General features: G+C 40.0%; 1 protein-coding gene and 1 pseudogene across 1 annotated transcript in view; both read right to left on the bottom strand.

The window, feature by feature from the left end:
- The window catches only part of HDGFL3 (HDGF like 3), a 78,787-nt gene extending 57,245 nt beyond the window's left edge, over window positions 1-21,542 (bottom strand). The window contains exon 1 of the mRNA XM_036845047.1: window positions 21,028-21,542. Coding sequence (XP_036700942.1) covers window positions 21,028-21,111 — 84 coding nt within the window. The 5' untranslated portion in view covers window positions 21,112-21,542. The remainder of the gene's footprint in view (window positions 1-21,027) is intronic.
- LOC118891110 lies at window positions 691-20,611 on the bottom strand (annotated as a pseudogene).
- Window positions 21,543-25,477: the final 3,935 nt, after the last annotated feature.

The following is a 25,477-nucleotide window of genomic DNA, read 5'->3' as shown; positions in this document are numbered from 1 at the left end:
AAATTTTTATTTATTCTTCCGCCAAACACAACTGATTTCCATCTACAATTTTTTTTAATTTAATTTTTATTTTATATTGGAGTATAGTTGATTTACAATATTGTGTTAGTTTCAGGTGTACAGCAAAGTTATTCAGTTATACATATATCCATTCTTTTTCAGATTCTTTTCCCGTACAGGTTATTACAGGATATGGAGTAGAGTTCCCTGTGCTATGCAGTAGGTCCTTGTTGATTACCTATTTTATATATAGCCGTGTGTACATGTTAATCCCAAACTCCTAATTTATCTCTCCTGCCCACCTTTCCCCTTTGCAGAGCACAGAATCTTAAAAGGGAAAGTTCAGGGTAGGCTTCTTGGAGGAGGTGCCATTCTTTCTAAGGATAGTAGAACCTCCTGGGGTGGCAGGAGGGAGCAGTGTGTCAAAGTTTGAGAAATATAAGAAAATATGGCAAAACTAGGGTACACGAGTGGAACTCTGGGTTTGGGAAAGAAATGAGAGTTGATACTGGAAACCTAGTGGGGACAAACAGAAAGGGGCCTTGTTACAATTATTTTTTAAAGTAAGAAACAGTGAGTCAACTGAAGAAAGGGCTGTGGCCTTGGCTAGGGAATGGTGACACTGTGTCACTCGACTGAGAATGCGGGCCTATGGGGACGAACCTGGGCCGCAGCAGGACTGGAACCGGGTCAGTGAACCTTCTCCAGCAAGGCTGTGCAGCACCGCACACACTGGTGGTAGACGGTCTCAAAGTCAGCGTCATTACCATAATAAGGATCTTCAATAATGAGTTGTTCCTGTGGATCCTAGCTCCCAAGTGTTCAATTTTCGCTCTGCAGTTTTTAACTTGATTACTTTTCCTATTCACATCTCTCAGGTTGCTTTCATCCATACATAGTATATAATCAAAAGTGGCAAAGACTTCTTTGGTAACTTGCCAGGCAATGTGACTCATGGGGATAACCATGCTTCTTCATGCAAGCCTGCCCCCGATAATCAGGAGGGTTTCCTAGTTCATACGTGGACACTGCTGCACTGTCTATCCTCCAAGTATCTGAAATGTTTTGATCAGTTACAAGTTTCCTGAAAACTGTTTCTGCGATGGGTGATCGACAGATGTTACCCAGACACACGAACAGCACTGACTTGGTCACCCGTATGGCCGTCTTCCCGCGCGCATAGAGGCGCCCACTTGGATCATTATATTCTGACAAAAGGTACACTACCCTGGAGTTATAAGTCCTAAACACTTATGTGCCAAGTTAAGCCCTGAAATAGTCAAAAATATTGTGAGAGATATGTAGAAATATAATAGATATGGTAGCTATACTTCTGCATCTCTAAATATTGACTGCTACAGAAGCCTTCTTTTTAGGAATACAAAGAACACTTTAAAAAAAGTTGATCACAGGGACTTCCCTCGTGGTCCAGCAGTTAAGACTCTGCATTCCCAATGCAGGGGGCCTGGGTTCAATCCCTGGTCAGGGAACTAAATCCTGCATGCTGCAACTAAGACCCGGTGCAGCCAAATAAGTAAATAAATAAATATTTTTTTAAAAGTTGATCACATATTAAAAGAAAACTCAAATTAAAAAATAGTTTAAAAGACTACATACTCTGATAACAAGGTAATCATGCTAAAAAAACAAATTTAAACATTGTATAAAAACGTTTAACCAATGATAATTTCTAAAATTATCTCCTAAACATCTCTTAGGCCAAAAAAGAAAAGAAAATCACAATTAAAATCTATGTTGAAAATGATTATAAAACACCAATTACCCAAATCTACATGTTGAAGACAAATCTGACCTTAAGAAAACTAGCTTTAAAAATTTTCATTTTCAAAAAAAATTTCAAAGAATTTCATGACTTTTGAAATAAAGAAAAGAAAGGTAGAAGATGAAATCAGAAATTTATGATGTAGGGGAAAAAAAATAGGAGAACTGATTAACCAAAAAAAAGGGAGAAATAAAAACCAAGAGCTAGAGTTTTGGTGAAAAAAATGACAATAAAGCTGACACATCTTTGGCAAATCTAAATACAAAAATTTTTTTTAAATATATAAAATTAGTAATGAGATGTAACTACAGTGACTGAGACTAAAAATTATAATAGAATGATATATATATATATATAAAACTCTACACTAGAAGGTTTACTATATCTATGAAATAGACACTTTTCTAGGAAAATAAAAATGGTAGAATTGACTCAAGAAGAGTAGAACATGTGAATAAACCAATAACCATGAAATTGATTTAAAAGATGCCCGAAAAAACCCTCAAAAAGTTTCCAGGCCTGAAGTGGTTTTAAGGTCTTTCAAGTCTTGGAAGTAGACTTGCTTGCTTGCTAAATATAAATTATTTTAGGGACTTCCCTGGTGGCACAGTGGTTAAGAATCCGCCTGCCAACGCAGGGGACACGGGTTCGAACCCTGGTCCGGAAAGATCCCACATGCCACAGAGCAGCTAAGCCCGTGCTCCACAACTACTGAGCCTGCATGCTGCAACTACTGAAGCCTGTGTGCCTAGAGCCCGTGCTCTGCAACAAGAGAAGCCACTGCAATGAGAAGCCAGCACACTGCGACAAAAAGTAGCCCCCGCTCGCTGCAACTAGAGAAAGCCCGCATGCAGCAATGAGGACCCAATGCAGCCAAAAATAAATAAACAAAAATAATTTTTTAAAAAATTGAAATTATTTTAGGGCATCTAAAAATTGGAAAGCTTACCACACATTTTACCGAATCAGCAAAGTTGTGAAAGAAATCAGACAAAAGACTTACTACAACCGACAGAACTGAAAGGAGAATAGACAATTCAACAATAATGGATGGAGACTTCAATACCTCACTCTAAATAACGGATAGAACAACTAAACTAGACAGAAGATCAAAAAGGAAACAGAAGACACTATAAACTAACTAGACCTAACAGACATCTATAGAACACTTCACTGAATAGCAGCAGAATACGCATTCTTCTCAAGTGTACATGGAATATTCTCCAGAATAGAACATACGTTAGGTCATAAAACATGCTTCAATGAATTTAAAAGGACTGAAGTCATACAAAGTATGTTCTCTGACCACAAGGTAATGAAATTAGACATCACTAATAAAAGGAAATTTGGGAAATTCACAAATACATAGAAATTAGACAGCACGCTACTAAACAATTGGCAAAGGAAAAATCACAAGGAAAATTAAAATTACTTGTAGATGAATGAAAACATAAACATAATATACCAAAACTTATGGGATGCAGTGAAAGCAATGCTTAGAGAGAAATTTATAGCTATGTACACTTATATTAAAAAGGAAGATCACACATCAATAACCTAACCTTCTACCTTCAGAAACTGGAAAAAGAATAGCACACCAACTTAAAGCAAATAAAAGGAAGAAAAAAATAAAGATTAGAGTGGAAATAAGTAAAATAGATAATAGAAAAATACAGGAAATCAATGAAACCAAAAGTTAGTTCTTTGAAAAGATCAATAAAATTGACAAATCTTAGGCTAGAATGACCAAGAAAAAAGAGAGAAGATTCAAATTACTAAAATCAGGAACGAAAAGAGAACATTACTACTGACCTTACAGAAATAAAAATGACTATCAGGGAATAGTATGGATAACTGTATGGCAACAAATTAGATAACCTAGATAAAATGAACAAATTCCTAGAAAGGCACAAACTATTGAAACCCACTGAAGAAGAAATAGAAAATGTGATTAGAGCTATAATAAGAGATTGAATTATAAAAAAATACCATAAGTAATAAAAAAAAAAAACTACCACAAAGAATCTAAAAAAGGGCAACTCATAGAAACAAGAGTAGAATGATGGTTGCCAGGGACTGGAGGGTAGGGGAAATTGGGAGATGTTGGTCAAAGGATACAAACTTCCAGTTATAAGATGAATAAGTTTTGGGGATCTAACATACAGCATGGTGATTATAGTTAACAATACTGTATAGACTTGAAAGTTGCTGAGAGTAAATCTTAAAAGTTCTCACTACAAAAGAAATGGTAATTATGTGAGGTGACTGAAGTGCTAACTAACCCTACTAGGGTAATCACTTTATAATGTGTAAGTGTATCAAATCAACACGTTGTACACCTTAAATTTACACAATACTTTATGTCAGTTAAATCTCAATAAAGCTGTTTAAAATTAAAAAAACACCCACAAAGAAAAGCTCAGGTCCAGATAGCTTCATTGGTGAATCCTACCAAACATTTAAAGAATTAATACCAATCCTTCACAAACTCTTTCAAAAAACAGAAGAGGAGGGAACACTCCCCAACTCATTTTTTGAGGCCTGTATTACTCTGATACCAGGATCCCAGAAATAGACATCACACGAAAACAGAACTATAGATCAATATTACTTACGACCATAGATGCAAAAATCTATGACAAAAATACAGATCTCCCTCAACTTATGATGGAGTTACATCCCAATAAACCCATAATAAACTGAAATTATCATTAAGACAGAAATGCATTTAATACACCTAACATACCGAATATCATAGCTTAGCCTAGCCTAGCCTACCTTAAATGTGCTCAGAACACTTACATTAACTTACAGTTGGGCAAAACAATCTAACACAAAGCCTATTTTATAATAAAATGTTGAGCATCTCATGTAATTTATGGAATACCATTCTGAAAGTGAAATACAGAATGGTTGTATGGATAGAGAATGGTTCTAAGTGTATTGGCTGTTTACCCTAGTGACAGTGTGGCTGACTGGGAGCTACGGCTCACTGCCGCTGCCCAGCATCAGGAGAAAGTATCTTACTGCATATCGCTAGCCTGGGAAAAGATCAAAATTCAAAACTTGAAGTGTGGTTTCTACTGAATGTGTATCACTTTTGTACCATCATGAAGTCGAAAAATTATAAGTTCAACCGTCAAGTGTCAGGGATTCTGTTTCTTATTAGCAAACAGAATCCAGCAATGTATAAAAAGAATTATGCACCGTGACCAAGAAGTTTTATTCCAAGAATGTGAGATTGGTTTAACACACAAAAATCAATCAATATAATACACCATATTAATAGAACAAAAGACAAAACATCACACGGTTATCTCAACAGATGTGGGAAAAGCATCTGACAAAATCCAACATCCTTCCATGATAAAAACATTCAACAAACTAGGAATAGAAGGAAACACCCTCAACCTGATAAAGGGCATCTCTGAAAAACCCACAGCTAACGTCATACTTAACTGTGGAAGTCTAAAATTTCCTGCATAAGATAAGGAACAAGACAAGGATGTCCACTTTGACCACTTCTATTCAACATTGTACTGGAGGTTCTAGTCAAGGTCATTAGGCTATATGGAATGTAAAATGGTATAACAGCTTTGGAAAAGAGCCTGGGAATTTCTCAAAGGGTTAAACAAAGAGTTACCGTATGACCCAGCAATTCCATTCCTAAGTATATACCCAAGAGATTGAAAACATTAAATCCACATAAAAAATTGTACACACATGTTCATTGCAGCATTATTTATAACAGCCCAAAGTGGAAATGACCCAAATACCCGTCAACTGATGAACAGATAAACAAAATGTGGAGTACCTATGGAATGTTATTCAGACATTACAAGGAATAAACTACTAGGACTTCCCTGGTGGCACAGTGGTTGGGCCTCCGTGCTCCCAATGCAGGGGGCCTGGGTTTGATCTCTCATCGGGGAACTGGATCCTACATGCATGCCGCAACTAAGAATTTGCATGCCACAACTAAGGAGCTAGCGAGCCGCAACTAAGGGGCACACCTGTTGCAACTAAGACCCAGCGCAACCAAATAAATAAATGAATATTAAATAAACAATAAATAAAAGAAATAAACTACTGGTACACACTACAACATGGATGAACTTTGAAAATATTATGTTAAAGAAGCCAGACATAATTGGCCATATATTCTTTTTTAAAAAATAAATAAATTTATTTATTTATGGATGGCTATGTTGGGTCTTCATTGCTGTGCGTGAGCTTTCTCTAGTTGTGGCGAGCAGGGGCTACTCTTCATTGCAGTGCGCGGGCTTCTCATTGTGGTGGTTTCTCTTGTTGTGGAGCATGGGCTCTAGGCACGCGGGCTTCAGTAACTGTGGCACGTGGGCTCAGTAGTTGTGGCATGCGGGCTCTAGAGCGCAGGCTCAGTAGTTGTAGCTCACGGGCTTAGTTGCTCCGCGGCATGTGGGATCTTCCCAGACCAGGGCTCAAACCCATGTGGTTTAGAATCCCCTGCACTGGCAGGTGGATTCTTAACCACTGCCCCACCAGGGAAGTCCAATTGGCCATATATTCTATGATACCTTCAAATGAAATACCCAGAATAAGCAAATTCTTAGAGACAAAGTAGATTAGTGATTGTCATGGATTGGGGATAAGGATGGATGATGACGGACTGCTTAATGGGTATGCGTTTCCTTTTGGGGTGATAAAAACGTTCTAGAATTAGCAATGGTTGTACAGCATTGTGAATATAATAAAAACCACTGAACTGTATAACTTAAACAGGTGAATTTTATGTTACCTAAATTATATCTCAACAAAAAAAGAAATGTATGTACAATAGTCCCCCATTATCTGCAGTATCATTTTCTGTGGTTTCAGTTACCTGTGATCAACCATGGTCCAAAAATATTTAATGGAAAATTCCAGAAATAAACAATTCATAAGTTTTAAATTGCACGCCATTCTCAGTAGTGTTATGAAATCTCAAGCCATCCTGGAGTGGGACATGAATTATCCCTTTGTCCAGCATATCCTACCTGTTAATAACTTAGTAGCTGTCTCAGTTATCAGATCAACTGTTGCAGTATTGCAGTGCTTGTGTTCAAGTAGCCTTGATTTTACTTAATGAGGGCCCCAAAGTGCAAGAGTAGCGATGCTGGCAATTTGGATATGCCAAAGAGAAGCTGTGAAGTGCTTTCATTAAGTGAAAAGGTGAAAGTTCTCGACTTAATAAGGAGAGAAAAAATACCATTTGCTGAAGTTGCTAAGATCTACTGTATGAAAGAATATTCTATCCATGAAATTGTGAAGGAAAAAGAAATTTATGCTAGTTTTGCTGTTGCACTCCAAACTGCAAAAGTTATGGCCATAGTGCATTATAAGTGTTTAGTTAAGATGGAAAAGGCATTAAATTTATACAATAAGATATTTTGAGAGAGACCACATTCACGTAACTTTTATTACAATGTATTGATATAACTGTTTTATTTTATTATTTGTTATTTAATATTTTACCATGCCTAATTTATAAATTAAACTCTATCATGGGTACACAGGTATAGGAAAAAACGTATACATAGGGCTCAGTATTATCTGCAATTTCAGGCATCCACTGGGGGTACTGTAATGTATCCCCATGGATAAGGGGGGATTACTGTACTGAAACAAAGTAAGATGTATTCCAGGTATACAAGTACAATTTAATATTTAAAATATATAATTAATAAAAAGGCCAAAAGAGAAAACTTACAAGACTATTACAATTCGACAAAATTTAACTTTAACAAAATTTAACTTCCATTCTTGATAAGAATTCTTAGAAAAATAAGAATAAAAGAATACATCAATGGAAAACAGTATGGGGGTTCCTTAAAAAACTAAAAATAAGAGTTGCCACATGATCCTGCAATCCCATTCCTGGGCTTATATCTAGAGAAAACTATAATTCAAAAAGATACGTGCACCCCAATGTTCACTGCAGCACTATTTACAATAGCCAAAACATAGAAACAACCTAAATGCCCACTGACAGATGAATGGATAAAGAAGATGTGGTATATATACAGAATGAAGTATTACTCAGCCATAAAAAAGAATGAAATAATGCCATTTGCAGCAACATGGATGGACCTAGAGATTACCATGCTAAGTAAGTCAGAAGGAGAAAGATAAATACCATATGATATCACTTATATGTGTAATTTAAAATATGACATATGAACTTACCCACGACACAGAAACAGACTCACAGTCCTAGAGAACAGACTTGTGGTTGCCAAGGGGGAGGGGGGCTAGGGAGGGATGGATTGGGAGTTTGGGGTTAGCAGATGCAAATTATTACACATAGAATGGATAAACAACAAGGTCCTACACAGGGAACTATATTCAATATCCTGTGATAAACCATAATGGAAAAGAATATGAAAAAGTATGTATATATAGGTATAACTGAATCACTTTCCTGTATAGTAGAAATTAACACATTATAAATCAACTATACTTCAATAAAATAAATTTTAAAAAAAGAACATATCAACATGATGTGGACCCCAGCTGTCATAAAATTTTATCATAATGTTCTGAAATGTGCACAAATATAACAGTACTACTATTATAACAATACATTATAAAACCAAGATAAATTTATACAGTATTAAGTAGGAATAAAATGACACCAAAAAATCCAAATTAATAATTTAATGTCATACTGTTTTGCTGGAATTACATCCTGTTTACAACATGAATACGCCTCAGGTTCTTTTGTGTTTAGCATTCTTACGCTGCCCTGGGCTGTATAATGAATCAAATTTCACACTATTTTTCTCTATCAGAACTACCACCAGGCCTCCATTTGCACAGCCCATCTTGACATCATTAGGTGATCAATAAGATGTTGGAGGCAAAGAATAAGGAGCATCTAGGATAATTTGAGGTCTTTGTTTTTGGGGGTGACTGGCTAAATAGTAATCTTTAAGTAAAACAGGAATACTTGGGTTGGGAGGGGTGGCTAGATTACTTTTGATGATGAATTTGTGGTACCTGAGGGACAGCTAGATGGAGCTGTCTAGTAGGTAAATGGATGTATGGATTTGAAGTCTGGGCCTGAAACAGAAATTTAGAAGAATGGTGGCTTGAAGCCAAAGAAGAACCTGTAAAGTTATGGTTAGAGAAGCAGAAGAATCTTTCAAAAGAAACACATGAGGGAAGTCAAGGGAAGAGAATTTTTTAACAGCAGTGTTAATTTCCACAGAGGCAGCAATTAGGGTTGAAATGAATTCTATTAATTGGCAGGTGATGGTGACTTCTGGGAGAGGGGTGAGAAAGAGACAGTAAGGTCAGTTATTTAAAGAAGCTTGGCTACCAAGGAAAGCAGAGAGAGCAGTGCCTGGAAGATAGAGATTATTCTTTCTAGTCTGAAGAGAGAAGGTCAGTGGAGGGGAAGAGGCTGATGACTTAAAGTCTATGAGAACAAAACTTTGTTTAGGTCACCTCTCTGCCCCCAGCATCTATTAGGGTGTTAGTGTTTGGGACACAGCAAACACTCAAAAATATCAATATTTGCTGAATGTTGAATGAAGAAAGGAAAAGGGTGGGGTCAAGCAAGAAGGGGAGGGTCTTAGTAAGGAGGATGGGGAAGAGGCGATGGAGAGGGAAAAAAACATTTTTTTGATCATCCGTTAAACTTCAGATTCTTTATGTTCAAAATCTTTGAAATAACCCTGAAAAGAAGGCATTATTGTCTCCATTTTACAGTCCATCAAAGCAAAGAGATCAGGTACCCAAGGTCATTCATCTGTTGAGGGATAGAGACAGTAAGCAGACATGGCTTTATCTGCACATAAAGCTCCTGCTCTTCCACTGCACCTTGAAAATGAACATATAAAATATGAAAGTAAAATAATTTGCTGAAAATAAGGGGAAAGAAGTTGAGTTGGAAGAGGGTAGTAAAAGTATCTACTAACACCTGAGGAGGATGGACAAGGAGCTGACCCAGGTCAAGTAAAAGGAGTGATGAGCAGTGTTGAGGACCTAACTGAAATTAATACTGGAACAGCCCCAGTCTGCATGCCTTTGTGATTAAGTCTAGTTGGTCTCAGCAGGAGTTTGTAGGGTGAATGCATGAAAGTGTGCATGGGGTGAGAGCAGTTCAAGTAATCATGTAGATCTAATTTGGATAAGGAAGGAGTGAAGCCAGGAGGTAGCTGGGATACCCAGAGAAAATGGAGAGGTCAAGGGCTTATTTTTTAGAGTTTACAATATTGAATGAGAAGCAATTTTAATGGTGCAAAGGAGGGGTCTTCAATCACCATCATCTCTATTTCACTTCAACAAACTTCTCTAACCGCCCGCTCTTGCTGAGCTGCCCTACTTCTGTAATTTGCTTTTATGACAATATTAAAAACAAGGGACACATTTGTTCTGGGTTACCTGATCCCTTGTAGTTAAATAAATATTTGCCCCAGACAAGGAGCTTATTAAAAATGAACAATGGAGACCATCAAATTTCATAACTCTACAAAGGCTCTGTCCTTCACCCGCCACCCCACCTAGCACAAGATAGGGCCAGTGAACAACAGCAGTGACAAAAAGCTGAGCGGAGAACCACCAGAGTTCTTGAATACCTGACTTAACACAAAGATTAACCTAACCCTTTTGTTTCCAGATACTTCCACTTAGTATAGTGGGGCTATTTTCCAATAGAAGTGTACTTATTTTGTGTGAGTCAGTCAGCCAGATGTGAGATATAAAACTGTGCTTACTATAACTTTTCAGAAATATATCTTTTTCAGAAATTGAAGTGTCTTACTATCATCAATATTAGATTGTCTCTTCTGAGATTGCTGTTATCTAAATAGTAGCAAGGAAATCTCTTTTTGATTGGACAAAAGTGATTGTAAAGAAAATACAGAACCATTAGAAATGTGGTAGTCCCATGACTTTACATCCACCTCAGAGGGTACCACAAACCTACCCCACCTATAGGTTTTCTGGACTTAACAAAAGCCCATCAATCCCAGTCATAGATAGCCTGATACCTCCACAGTCTAGTCTCACAAACCCAAGAAAACCCCAGAACCTCAATATTATCAGCCAGGGAACACTAGATAGTCAGTGTTTATCACTAACTAGTTAGCAAATGTATGAAGCTTATTACCCTCAACAAGCCATATTTATGAAACTATAATTAGCTTCATAGAGAAAGCTAAGAAAGTAGTAGGTATATTTGCAGTTCAAAGAATAGAAGGAAAATGAGAGTAGAAATATCTGATCTGTATACCTTTGGAGATCAAGTAAAATACTGGCCAGGGTGGTTAAGTGACCTAACATAACTTTCATTTCTTATGTTCATGTGACCTCCATGTAGGACTATGGCTACAGCAGAATAAAAAGCTCAGGACTATTAACTCATCTCAAAAATCCAACTACTAAAAAAAAAAAAAAAAAAAAAAATCCAACTACTGTTCTATATAAACATATATAACTCACATAGATTAATCTCCCTTTGGCCTAACAGACCAGACCAGTGCTTTTCAAACTACAGGTAGTGAAATTGATTTTGTGGGTTACAACCTGATTTTATACAAAATGAAATATAAAAACATCAAGATGCATCACATATAGTATGTTTTGGTGAAAATCTTTTTCTAGTGTGTGTGTATGAAATTAATATTTATTTCTTACTGTCAGTTACAGTCAAAAACAGTCTGAAAGCCACTAGACTAGACTGCAACAGAATCAATCAGCAACAATGACTCATTTCCAAAGTCTAAATACTTTTTCAAAATTATTGACTTAATCCTCATGTAGCAGTCCAGCGAAGGAGATAAGAACAGTTATGCCTTGTTTGAAGATAGCTGGTCTCATTTTGAAAGTCAAACAGAAGTCTTGAGGGAATTAATTTTCAATCCATTTAACATATGCTAACTCCAAAAAAAAAATGAACTGAGAATTCATAATACTGCTCCCTCCAAATATGCATTTCCTCCAAAATTAAAGATGTCATTAGTACAAAAGTTCTACTTCAGTGACAGAAAGGAAGAAGAGATCTAAAGGCATGGGTTTATTTTTTGACATTTTTCCCTACATAAAAGTTTTTCAATCTCTGTGAAACTCATTTTTATATTTGCTAACCACTACTGAACCTAAATGAACCCACCACTTACAACAACTCTCACCTTAAAACATATTTTGATAGAAACTAAGAAGTTACTAGTATGTTAGTAAGAATTACCCAGTCCACTTTGAAACGGTACCTCCACTTTTGGGGAGCCTTCAAGACTCTATAATCAGGCTTAGGGAATCCACTCAGAGCTTGAGTTTCAGTGATCAAGTGGGAGTGGTTGATTCATAGGCACCGTTTATCTGCCAACGAAGTCCAGCTTAGTTTGCCCCCAAATCCTGAAGCTATGTGGACCCTCTAGAGATGGCTCATCACACTCAGAAATCTGGAGGGGTAATATTAATGGGAAGTCCCCACAACTCCCAGAGCCTAAAGCCAACTTACTATTATAAAGTCACAAGGAAACTGCTGAAAGACACACTTGCCAAACCACAAAAACATTTACTGAGACTTTACTAGGTCTGGTGTTTCTGGGAGGTAATTATTAGGTACTTAATTAGCAAACACTTCCTTCATGTGTATTTTCACATTTGATTACTAGGAAAAAGGGTGAGACTAAGAATTATCACTCTCCCTGTTTTACAAAGAGGTTGTAATAAAAAAAGATGCCCAAACCTAACAAACCAAGAGAGTGGTAGAATGAGGTGCTTATCTTTTAACTCCTGGTCTAGTTGTCTTTCCCGACATGGCAGGAAGTCTTGCTCAGAAATCTGGAGGATGTCACTCTAAATGTCTGAGCTCACCAATCATTAGATTATTTCACTCTTTTTAACCTCTACGTGGCTCTCTGTAACCCTACAGATGGTACTTACCTAACTACAGCAAATTCTTATCAAGTAAGAAGATATAGTAGAAAAATTCAATTACTACCTCCATTTTAATCAGCTGAAAGGAGATTACATATACAAATGGCAGTGATACACTGTACATAGGAAAATGCTGTTACAGAGATTGGGAATGCAGTAAACTGGCAAGAAGTTACACAGGCTAGTAGTAGTAGTTCTTATGATTTAGCTTCTAGGCTCTACTGAACCAGTAACTCTCATAACTACCCTACCTGATGTTCAAAGTAGATGTGTTCTCTCACACATAAAGGTTTTAGAACTTACACTAAGTCAACATCATGCTACTCATTCAGAATTGATTTTAATGGGTCTCTGCTTTCTTTAAATGCACAACTAATATTTATTTTTATATTGCCTTGTGTCAAAGGGCTTTCAAAGAGATATAGACTAAAGATAATATAATAAATGTTACAATAGTAAATGTTCTCTGACTGAATATTTCCAGCTTCACAGAAACTTGTGAGCCCTACAAACACACATATATGTATGGTCTTTTTACATACCGCCAAATGCTTCTTTAGTCCTTTACCTAATCTGATATCACATTTCTTATGTTCTTGTGGCATTCTTAATAATCTGGGATTAAGACACTTAATTAAGTTGTCTTTAGGTGAATTTCTTAAGCTAAGTCTTGGTTCTCTTACGGGGATATCTACCTCATAGTAGTGTTATTATATATACTCATTCTAACTTGATAATCAAGACACATATACATTATTGATAGAATGTCATATACGATACATATATTCTGCCTAACTTGTAATCAAAGAAATTAATTCAATTAAATATTTGTGCTTATTAAATTGAGAAAGATTTTTAAAAGTTTGAATCATCTACTTTTAATGAATATGTGAAAAAACAAGTATTCTCTTATTCTGGTAGTGGGTAAGATAAGATAGTGAAATCTTTGTAATACAAACCTTTAAAACATGCACATGCCCCTTGACTCAGAAATATAATTTCCAGAGATTTCTCCTAAGGAAATAACAATTAAGCCAAAAGAATGTTTCTCAGAGTATTCTTTTATAGTATAAAACTGGAAATAAAATAAGTGTCTTACAATAGCAAGTAGTTATAATTTATAAAAATAGGTCCATGCCATAAATTACCAGATGGCTACTACAAATAATGTTATAAAAACATACTCATTGCCATTGAAAGTCTTCTAAAGATACAGTGTTTAGAGGGGAAAAAAGGTTGCAAAACTGTATATATTACAAAAATTATGTACTTACACATATAGGTACATATTCATGATGCTTGTAAGTATGTCTAGGGATGTTAATCTTTCTACAGTGAACATTATTACTTGTGTAATAACTGTAACTCTGTCACACAGGTGAAATTAATATATAACATGAAGGTCAGTCCATTCTCTCTTTTAAATAAGGATAGTTTAAATAGTTTACAGTATGAGTAAATTGTTTTCAGTGCAAGGAACACTATTAACTGTTAAGGGTCCTCTATAGTCAGTACTTCTATTCTGTGGTGAAGGAGAAATTTTAAAAAATTCTAATCAGTTACAGACATTTTAATAAAATACATTAAAGATGAATTATTAGAAAATTAAAATTAAAAGGCATACAAATACAAACCTCAATTTTAAACCAGATTCACAAACAAAAAGTTACTCTATCAAATTGCTAAAAAAGTTTCTAAACTCTTGCTCTCAATTTCTGTATCTATCTTGTCACTGACAGGTAACAAACAGTCCACAGACCATGCTTTCAGTACTGCTTGAAATGATTAAGAAATCTTTTTGCAGTGGGCTAACAACCGTATTAAGTGGACTATATTTTGATCAGACATCTGGAGACTCTTCTGCAATAGAAGATATTTCTCTAATAAACAGGAATATTTGGGCTCTTCCTCTACTATATTTATTAGTCTATAATGTTTTTCTAATGTTAAGACATTTTCAACAAAGTCATATATCATTTTAAACCATCAGTCATTTTCCAAAAGAATCAAACACAATCTCATATAGTGGAATTAAGAGAATTAATATTCTTCAAATCATGGGGCAACAAGTAGTCATTAGGGCATTCCAAAGGGGATATGCCAGATATACAGATTCACCTGGCTGATGGAAAATGTAAATGTTGGTATTGAGAGTTTAAGTTGCCTGTTTGCTCCCAGGGTTAAGCTGAAGAAAATGAGACAGTTTGCCAGTCTCAAACTGGCAATGTGAATATAGTCTCTTGGGGAAAGGCTGAGTGAGCCTGTGCCACTCTACCTGAGGAATGAACCAACGATGGACTTCTGTGGACTCAGGAGAAAGTAATACAGATTATAAACATCTTACTTTATGTCGAGATTGAAAAGAATTTAAGTGTCAACTGATTCTCTGAAAATATGTAGCCTGGTCTCCAGAAATAAAGGTTCACAGTCTAGCAGTTTACTGTCAAGGCCAAAAAAAAAATGGAAAGTGCTATGGATCAGAAACTGAGGATTCCCAACCAGTATTTACATTAATAAGAGGATAGGGAAACACTTTAATTATTCAATTACAATGTTTTAAAATTGCTGCAAGTTTAATCTGTTGGTAGAAAAACAAAAAAATACACCTAGTACAGTGCCTTACATACAGTAGGTACTCAATAAAAGTTCAATAAGAGTTCAGCTCTTTGAACTGTCATAGAGGGGTAAGTCAAATGCTTAATTCTTAAGTTTTAACAAGTGAGAGGTGGAGAGCTAGATCAAAAATATGATGAGCAATGAATGATTTACCATGAAAGGAACAGAAAGACTCTAGTAGCGTTAAGCAAAAGACAGAGGCAGAATCCAGAACTACAAAGAAGCCTCAAGAGAAAGCTGTTAAGTAGTAAATGAAGCTTCTAAAATAGTCAAAGGGAATAGGAAGATGCAACTTTGTAGGACTGAAGCCCTAAAGGAAAAAATTTCTCACTGAAAGCTAAGAATGGTGAAATTCAATCCAAGAAGAAGCTTGGAGTATTAGATTCTTTTTCCCCACCTCATACAAAGCGTGCTTTTAAAATTGAGGCATTATATACACAAATTGAGGCATTATATACATAATAGTGCATAAATCCCCATGTGCAAGCTTGATAAATTTTTACATACGTACAAACCCAGATCAAGATACAGAACATTTCCAGTGCCTCCTACCAGTCAGTAACCCCACCACCACCTCCACCTACCACAAACTGATCACCATTGATCAGCTTTGCCTGTTTTTGAACATCATGGGATCATACAGAAGGTACTGTCTTGCGTCTGGCTTTTTTCACTCAACCTTATATTTCTGAGATTCATCCATATTTTTGTGGGCATCAGTAGTCTGCCCCTTTTTATTGCTGGGTAGTACTCCACTATACAAACATACTACAAATTTGCTTATCCGTTCTCGTGTTGATGGACATCTGGGTTGTTTTCAGTCTTCTGCTATTATGGATAAAGCTGCCATGTACGAGCATTACTGTACAAGTCTTTTGGTGGACATAAACACCCATTTCTCTTGGGTATATGCCTAGAACAGACTGCCAAATCACAAGGCAGGCGTGTGTTTAACTACAGTAGATCAGGCCAGTTTTCTAAAGTGGTTATATCAACTTACTCTCCTATTAAAGATGTTTGAGAGTTCTCATATAAAGTTAATTTTTTTTAAATTTTTATTTATTTACTTATTAATTTATTTATTTTTGGCTGTGTTGGGTCTTCGTTTCTGTGCGAGGGCTTTCTCCAGTCGCGGCGAGCGGGGGCCACTCCTCATCGCGATGTGCGGGCCTCCAACCATCGCGGCCTCTCGTTGCGGAGCACAGGCTCCAGACGCGCAGGCTCAGTAATTGTGGCTCACGGGGCCCAGCCGCTCCGCGGCATGTGGGATCTTCCCAGACCAGGGCTCGAACCCGTATCCCCTGCATTAGCAGGCAGACTCCCAACCACTGCGCCACCAGGGAAGCCCCAGAAGGTTAACTTTTAAAAAGCTCTTTAATTGAAACACAAGAGCTTTAAGACTTCCTGGTTTTTGTATTGTTTTTTGTTTTTCCATTTTTTAGAGTAGGGGTAACATAAGCAGAGTGCTCACACCTCAGGGGATACACAAGATGATTTTAGAGGGTCTGAGAAGAAAATAGTACAACTTCTATCTTAGTTTCTTATTCTTTCACCTAAAAAGTAAATTTTACTAATATCCAATACATCAATTAACACTAGTTTGCTTATTTAGATAGTTATATTTATTCACTTTAGGCATACTGTGACTTATTGCCATTTGTGTGTGCCTGGTTGAGTAGAATTATGGAACATCTACTTCTAACAGAATTCTCGCTAAATGAACAAGTGGCTAAAGGAGTCCTACAAAGATGACACTAATAATGTAAGCACAAGCAAACAAGGAAATGGCCAAGCTGACAGTTCTATTCTATAATATCTCTTTAGAAGATAAAAACTGTGACAATCTAGTCAGATCTCACAAGAAGGAGGCAAAAATATTCCAAAAATTAGTACTTTTTAAAATATAAACTTAATCTAGTACTATTAATGACATTTTGCCAATAAGAATTTTAAAACATAAAATATCTATATCATCTGTCATCCCTATTAGTTTTTTCGTATGTATCTTATAATATGTATAATAGTACAAAGTACATGTATATGTAATTTTAAAGTAAATTTACACATAGTAGAGATGCATGCTCTATTTTTTTTTTTTTTACCAACAAGGTACACAATCAAAAGCCTTCAGAGGGACTTCCCTGGTGGTTCAGTGGTAAAGAATCTGCCTTCCAATGTAGGGGACTCGGGTTCCATCCCTGGTCAGGGAACTAAGATCCCACATGCCATGGGGCAACTAGGCCTGCGCGCCTCAACTGGAGAGAAGAACTAGAGAGAAGCCCGCATGCCGCAGTGAAAGATCCTGCATGCCCCAACTAAGACCCTACGTGGCCAAAAATAAAAAATAAATAAAATATTTTTTTAAAATTAAAAAAAAAAGGCTTCAGAGACTCTTGTTTTAGCATAAGTATTTTTTAGTATTAAGCTAGTTAGTCCTTAGGCATAAATGAACTTCTAATTTTTAAAGTCATATACAGCAAGTATACTCCATTAGAAACAGCCAGCTGCTACTTAATGTTAAAATAATACATCTGAAAAGGAAGGAGGACAACAATCAACTGGGAAGAGGCATAAGGGAACTTTCTTGGGTACTGGTACTGTTCTGTCCCAGTAGGGGCTTGCATTATACCAGTGTATACATTTGTCAACTCACTGAATGGTACATTTAAGGTAAGTGTGTTTCAGTCTATGTAAATTTTACCTCAAAGGAAAAAAAAAGAATCTATTAGAAATATTGACCTCTAGTTAATGAAATACATTCTGGAGTGTCTAGGAGTAAATTATCTGCAACTTACTTTGAAATGCATTAAAAAAAAGATGGACTGCTGTATGGATAGAGGGATGGATATGTGAACAAATAGGTGATACAGCAAGTATAGCAAAATGTTAAGTACAGAATCTAGGTGGTAGATATATGGCTGTTCACTATACAATTTTTTTAATTCTCTATATGTTTGAAATTTTTCATGATAAAATGTTGGACAAATAACAAATCTACTTAAGAGCTGAAAATTTTAAATAGTGTAGTGATACAGGGGAAAAATTAGAAATTCAAAAAGCAAAAAAGATAGGAACATTCAAGTACTGCTGCTTAGTGCTTCTACATACACTAAATCTGTGAGGTGAGAATTATCCCTATTTTACAGAGTAGTAAACTGAAACTTAGACTACAGAACACACCCTGGGCACAGAGTGTGAAGCTCAGCCAAAAGCTGAAACCAACCTGATCAAATTTACTAGATGCCTGAATTCTCTAGACTCACATTCCTCACAAGGGGATTCCTAGGACCAAAACAAATGTCTTCTCTACAGCAGAGAAGTCACTTCTCCATGCCACGTGGACCAGCTCTGACCATCAGAAAGCTCCTCCCCATAGCCTGAAGAAATGTTTCCCCCATGTTCTCCCTCCTATGTTTCATTCCTTGTGGCCATATATTGATAGAATCCCAACATGGCTGGCCTTCATATCAAGAGACAATATTTGAAATTTAAATAAGTAGGATTTTCCCCCCCATACTTGATAATATCATCATCTACAAAGCTATAGCTAGGTGTAAAGTGGGGATACTATCTCACAGAATTCGGATGCAAATAAAACGAGAACACTGACACATTCAACTGTAACAAAGAGTAGGGACTCAAACATCTTTCTTCTTTTTCTAACCTTTACCTTTCTTTGGAAATTACAACATGTCACTCACTATAAAATATTTTTTAAAAATTAGAGACTTAGGTCCTTCCCTTGAGGAGCTCACGTTAAATGTGAACAGACACACATTTTTTCCCCTGTATTTACTGTATCTTATCTAACAATGTAATTGATTTTATTTCCTCATTTTATTTTCCATTTTGCCTTGGTTGGGAATTATAACTCCTAGGAATTTTATGTACAATTAAATATACAACTACGACTACTTCTGCAGCACTTTTTTGTTTCAAAATGACTACAGGTGGCCAACATATGCAAGCAATATGTTAATGAAATTTTAAGTCTATTTTCTTTTTGACTCTCAGGAGATATTTTCAAAGGTAAGATTAAAGAAAGCCATTGTGTTACAAGAAAATGACCAACTAGTGATGATAACTTTCAATTCACTTTTGACTATGTATAAACATATGTGCCCTATAGCTGTTTATTTCTTACTTAACGAATATATTCAAGGGGTTCCCTAAAGGACTCCTAAAGTAACAAATCTTGCCTCAAAGCATTATGGCACTGTAGTAGGAAAAATAACCCATTATTCCACCATGAAAACTTTGCCTTATTTAAGGAAAACCTACAATTCAGATGTGGAGAAAAGTTATTTGCACAGCCTCACGGAATCTGAATAAGACTGTTTTTTCCCCTTGAAATCTGAGGTTGTTAGTGTTGGAAGGAATCCTAGAGATGATCATTTTACAGTTGCAGAAATGGATATTCAGACAGTTGAGATGATTAGCCCGTAACAGAGCCCAGACCTGATGCCAGGGTCCCCCAATTCCTGACCCAGTTTTCTTTCCATTTTACAATCGTGACAAACTAAAAACAAAAAAAGTGTTTATGTCCATCCATTACTTCAACTTCACTAAATTTCAGTCTGGCCACCCATGATGTCACTTCCTTTTGTGAATGGGTGTATTTGGGGGAGGGGGGAATCTCAGTACCTTCACTTGCATATAATACAACATTTTTAGAGCCTGCACTCATACTTATGCCACTATTTCCCATGTCTACTTCTATTCCTCAAGTTTACTAACATAATCTTCAACATGTTTTGACCCTCCTTTTCACTGTTTCTTATTTCAAGCAATTAACTGCCAACTGTTATAAAAGTAAAAGGGATTTATTTTAAGACACAAAGCACACATGTTAGCAAAGGGCCTAATAAAATTTAATGTTATGTATTACACGCAGATGCTTTCTAGAGAAAGAGCCCAGCGAAAACCCTGCTACACAGAAAGAGAGCGCTATTGTGGACTGTTGTGGGAGGCCGAGGATAAGGTCTGGGATCTGACCTAAAACAAACATGGAGGTGAAAAGGCACGAGGAGCTTACAGGACACACCAGCCAGTGCCAAGCTGCAAGCTCCCGGCTATTTGGTGTCGGTTTAAAAGAACCATGGGCACCAAAGATGCACGTACCCCAGGACAAGGATAGGGCAGGCGGGGCACCCGGAATCGCGCTCAGGGAAAACTCAACAAGTCTGGATGGCGAAGGATGCAACGAGACGGATGAATGACTGCCAAGAGGCTCCAGCTAGCTCTCAATGACCACTACCCCTTTCCAGGATTTGCGCCGCAGGCGCCCGCCGGCTCTCCGACAGCCATTTGCACTACGCTCCCCTACGTGCCCCGACGTTCGCCCGGGACCGCGGTGTCTACCAACGACCCTGCCCGGAGCGATGGCCCCACTCCAGGCCCGCTTCCCGGCGGCGCGGGCTCCCGGTCACCACCGGCTTTCCGGGAGGAAGGCAGCGGCGGGCCTGCCGGGGCCGGAGCCGCCTTCGAAAGTGGGCGGAAGGATGGCGGCCCTCGCGGGGTGCGGGCGCGGCCCGGAACCCTCGCCTCCGGCGCGGCCCCGTCCTCCCTGCGCAGCGCCGCCCGCGCCCTCAGCCCCGGCCGCAGTCGGCCGCTCGCGGCGGGCTCCGCGCTCCGGGCTGAGGCAATGGGGAAAGGGGGCGGGCGCGCCATCATGAAGGGGAAAATGGTGGGCGGGCGGGCCCGCGCGCGGCCGCCGTACTCACCCGGGCCGGCCAGTGCGGGTAGCCCTTCATCTTGGCGAAGACCAGGTCGCCCGCCTTGTACTCGCGGGGCCGCGGACGCGCCATCCCGGCCGCTCCCCTTCCTGGTCGTCCTTGGGCGACGCGAAGATGCCGGGAGGCCGCCCCCCCGCGGGCCAACGGACTGCGCCGCGCTCCCCGCGGGCCTCGAGCCGGGCGGGCGGGCGGACGAGCGGCCGCTCCGACGAAGGGAAGCGGCGAGGCGGCGGCTGGGGCGAGGGGTGGGCGGGGGGCGCAGCAGGCCCGGCAAATCACCGCCCGGCAGCGGGGGAGGGGAGCCCCCGGCCGCTCGGCTCTCCCCGCGCTGAGGTTCCCCGCCGCCGCCGTGCGCTGCTCACAGGCGCCGCGTCGCCTGCCTCATGCCGCCGCCGCCGCCGGCGGCCTCTTTCCCGGGCTCCCGGGCGCGGCGCGAGCACCGGGCCTCGCGCCTCCTCCGAATTCCTCCTCGGGCAGCGACCGCAAACACGATCTTATTATTGTTCTCGCGCGCGCTCAACATCCCCCCCACCACCACTTCCCGCTCCCCACCCCTCCCCTCCAGGGCCGGCCGGTTAATTCCTAGGTACACGGCCGGCTTTTGCGCAGAAACTGAGCGCGCCAGCCCGGCAGCTCGGCGGGCGGGCGGTGGGTGCGTCTTCCCCCAGCACCGAAGCCCGCGCCGGGCGGACGGGAGCACCTACTCCAGAGGCCGCCCGCCGCCCGCTCTCTTTTGTTCTTGGCCCGGAGCTGCCAGCCTCAGCCCAGCCAATCACCACCTGGCCGGCCCGCTCCCCACCCGTCCGCGCCACATCGGGGGCGCTCCCACCGGCACCCCCAGTCCCACGGCCACCTCCCGCTGACTGGTCTCCCTCCCGGCTCCCCGCCGCGGGCCGCTTCTGCTAGTGCTCTCGGTGAGTGGGGCACAAAGGCGCTCCAGGCCGGGGCCGGCCGCGCGAGGGGACCCGCTACGCAGAGCATCAGGCTGCTGGAAAGAGCACCGCTCTGGAGTCAGCGACCTTGTTGGGGTCTCACCCTAGGCCTGCCCTTCACAATGTGGTGTGACCCACCCAGGGCAAGTTAACCGGAGTCACCGGAGGTTATCTAATTTGCCAAGCGGGACAGTCGGGATTCGAACACGGATCTCCATAACTCCAAACTCCGGAAGCGGTTATGCTTTTCCATGCGTGGGCCTTATAGGCCTGTAGTTTTGTGAAAGGGACTTATTCTGGCAGGTCACTCGTTTCCAATCCTGGCAACATTTTGGACAAAGTTTTTTTGAATCTGCCCAATGAATGCTGCCTCTCTCATCATCCTGAAGCTCATCTTTAAGAGGTCAGCTGACGCAGCTCCTGAGCGTAACGAACTTTATGTGGTCCTCATCTTGTCTCCTTGTTTGTGTCTGTCCCCTCTTCTAGGCTTTCTTGCCCTCTCCCCCTTTTATAGAAGCTACAGTTCCTCCCAGCATTTGCGTTCCTCACTTGCTGTGTAGAATTGTGCGTGTGTTTTAACCCCTGCTCGTGTTCCTTTAATGGGGCTTTAAATTCTCTAGACTTCCTGTGGATTGTTTACTTTAATAGTGCTTAACATTATCTACTAATGCATTTCCTTACTACTTGCATCTGGTGATTTTCCTTTTTAGATATTTACCCTTCCTCACCAGTCCTACAGGTTCACCTTTTCCTGTTTTCTCACTGTAGACTAGTCTAGGTCCTTTTGCCTCTGTTGCAAGAGCCTGTGTAAATCGTAGTCTCTTCGGGCTGCTATAACATAATACTGTAAATACTGTAGACTGGGTGACTTATAAACAACAGAAATTTATTTCTCACAGTTCTGAGACTGGGAGGTCCAAGATCAAGGCATAGGCAATTCATTTGTCTGGTGAGGGCCTGCTTCCTGGTTCACAGAAAATAGTCTTTTCTCTGTGTCCTTACATGGGGTAAGGGGTAAAGGGGAGGAGAGTGAGGCAGCTCTCTGGGATCTCTTTTATAAGAGCACTAATCCCATTGATGAGGGCTCCATCCTCATGATCTAATCACCTCCCAAAGGTCCCACTTCCAAATACATTGGTCATTAGGATTTAACATGAATTTTGGGAGGATACAAACATTCAGTCTATAGCAGCCTGCTAATGTGTCTCCCACTTCTAGGACTGCCATGTATACCTGTCGTCATGTCATCATGCGCTGCTCATGAACCTGTGAATGGTTCCTATATCCTCTTATGCCAAACCCAGATCCCTCTGACCAGCTGCCAAAGCCCTAGCTGTTGGCTGCTCTCCCCACATGGTCCCGCCTCCCTCTGGGCACAGATTAGAGATAGGGGAGAGGAGAGAAATGAGAGGGGAAAGGTGGTCAGTTGGAAGCCATGGGAGGACTTTAAATAGGGGAGGGGCACGATCATTGTTTGGGTTTAGACAGATTACTCCGGGGGCCTCTGTGGAGGTGGATTTGAGGGTGAGAGTCTGGAGGCAGGAGCTCAGCTGGCAGGTGGGGGGCTCTCTCCAGAAGAGAGAAGACAAGGGCTGAGACAGGCCTTGCTGACTCACTGGGCAGTATGTAGCAAGGAAGAAGGAGGAGTCAAAAACTCTTCCCTGGTCTCTGGCTTAAGCAATGGGATGATTAGTTTTGACATTCACTGAGATGAGGAAATCCATGAAGAATGGGCAATTTGGAGATGAGATCATGAGTGGTTTTGTGTGTTGAGATTTCCTGGGGTATCCAGAGAGAGATGCTTTAGTGGAGAGCTGAATACACAGCGTAGGGAAAGTGGTCAAGGTAGAACATAGAGACTCGAGTGACTTCAGTAGATAAGTGGTGGCTGAAACCATGAGGGAGGTTCCTAGGAGACCATGTAGAATGTAAAAAGCGGTGGCGAGGATGGAGCCAGGTAACACCAACATTTAAGGGTCAGGCAGAAGAAGAAGAGGAACGTGGTCCTGTAGGAACCAAAGAATTAAAGAATTTCCAGAAGGAGGGAGATGTCCAGCTACATGCCACAGGGAGGTCAAGTTAAGATAAAGGAGGCGATGGCTCCATTTAATCTGGTGATTGAGAAGTATTTGGTGTCCTTGTTGGGAACTGTGTCACTGAAATGGTGATGAGAAGAAACCAGAGAGCAGTGGCTTGAGATGGGAGTGAAAGGTGAACCTGTGGAGGCAGGAAGTGTAGACAGCTCATTCCCAGCGGTGGAGAAGGAATAGCCCAAAAGCATGCAGGGAGAGTTGTTCTGTTGTGATTATTTGGCTGGATTTTAAAGATTGGAGAAATTTGAGTTTGTTATTAGGAGAAGGAGCCAGCAGAGTGGTTGAAGACAGAGTCCAAAGAAGGGACATTTGATGGGGGTTTGGTTATATAGATAATGTGGAGATTTCTCCCAGTCTAGGCTCTGGTTTCAGGTTTTTAATTGAGCCTCGGCCTGACTGCTCAGCACACATTTGCCGCCTGCCTCTCCTGCCGTACCAAGTCACACTTAATGACACACGCACATGGGATCCCCTTACAGGCTCCCTCTGACTGGTCATCGGGAATCTCCTAATGTGCTTGGCTAAGAGCCCATCTGTTTTGCAGCCAGGTTGGATGCAGACCACCTTGTCAACACAGTTTTGCCAGGGATGAAGCATTGCTCTGTGGCTTTCACTGCAGACAGAGCTTTCAGACTGGGTCCTCCGCTTTTATGCAAAGGATTGTTCCTCTGGCTATTCCAGAACAATGCTCTATTCAAATATTTAACAGATAATAAGTAACCCTTTAGAGATACCACTAAGACCATTAAAAGAGTCTGATGTATTTTATTTTAATCAATGTGGCCCCAAGAGCTGGTCTATGTGCTATGTCAAAATAGAATACATTAATTTTACTTGAAAAGTGGAAGGATCTCCATTCACACGTGGTGATAATATCAACTTCCTTTGATCACCTGATTTCAGCATCCTCAAATCCCGATGGGCTACTACATCTCCCTGCCCTTGGCTACCTGATCTATTTTTTGCCACTTCTCACTCACACATCCACACATGCTGTCAACCCTGTCCTGTTTTCACCTTCCCCTTTCATATCTTGGCTCAGCTTCCTGATAAAACTCTTTTAACAGTTCCTTCAAATCTTGTCTCCCAATTCACCCATTCCACGATGCTTCAATTACCTACAATCTATTCCTCCACCCAAAATTATATATGAGATGATATATCTAAAGCATTCGGAACAGTGCCTGGCACATACTAAGTACTCATTAAATGTTAGTTTATATTGTTGTCTTTGTTGTTAACATGGTGTGGTGAAAAGAATTATGGAAAGGGAGTTGGGAAAATTTGGTGTTACACACACACTCGGTATGTCAGAAGGGCACTCCCTGGACTTTGCATCAGAGTTCATTTCTATTACTTTTGCCACTAGGGTTATCTCTCAAATGTCCTTTACCCAGTCCCAGAAGAACTGGT

This window comes from Balaenoptera musculus, chromosome 2 (genome assembly GCF_009873245.2).
Source record: "Balaenoptera musculus isolate JJ_BM4_2016_0621 chromosome 2, mBalMus1.pri.v3, whole genome shotgun sequence".
NCBI classification, from domain to species: Eukaryota; Metazoa; Chordata; class Mammalia; order Artiodactyla; family Balaenopteridae; genus Balaenoptera; species Balaenoptera musculus.
The sequence above is the reverse complement of the archived record's forward strand: the minus strand, read 5'-3'. Positions and strand labels throughout refer to the sequence as shown.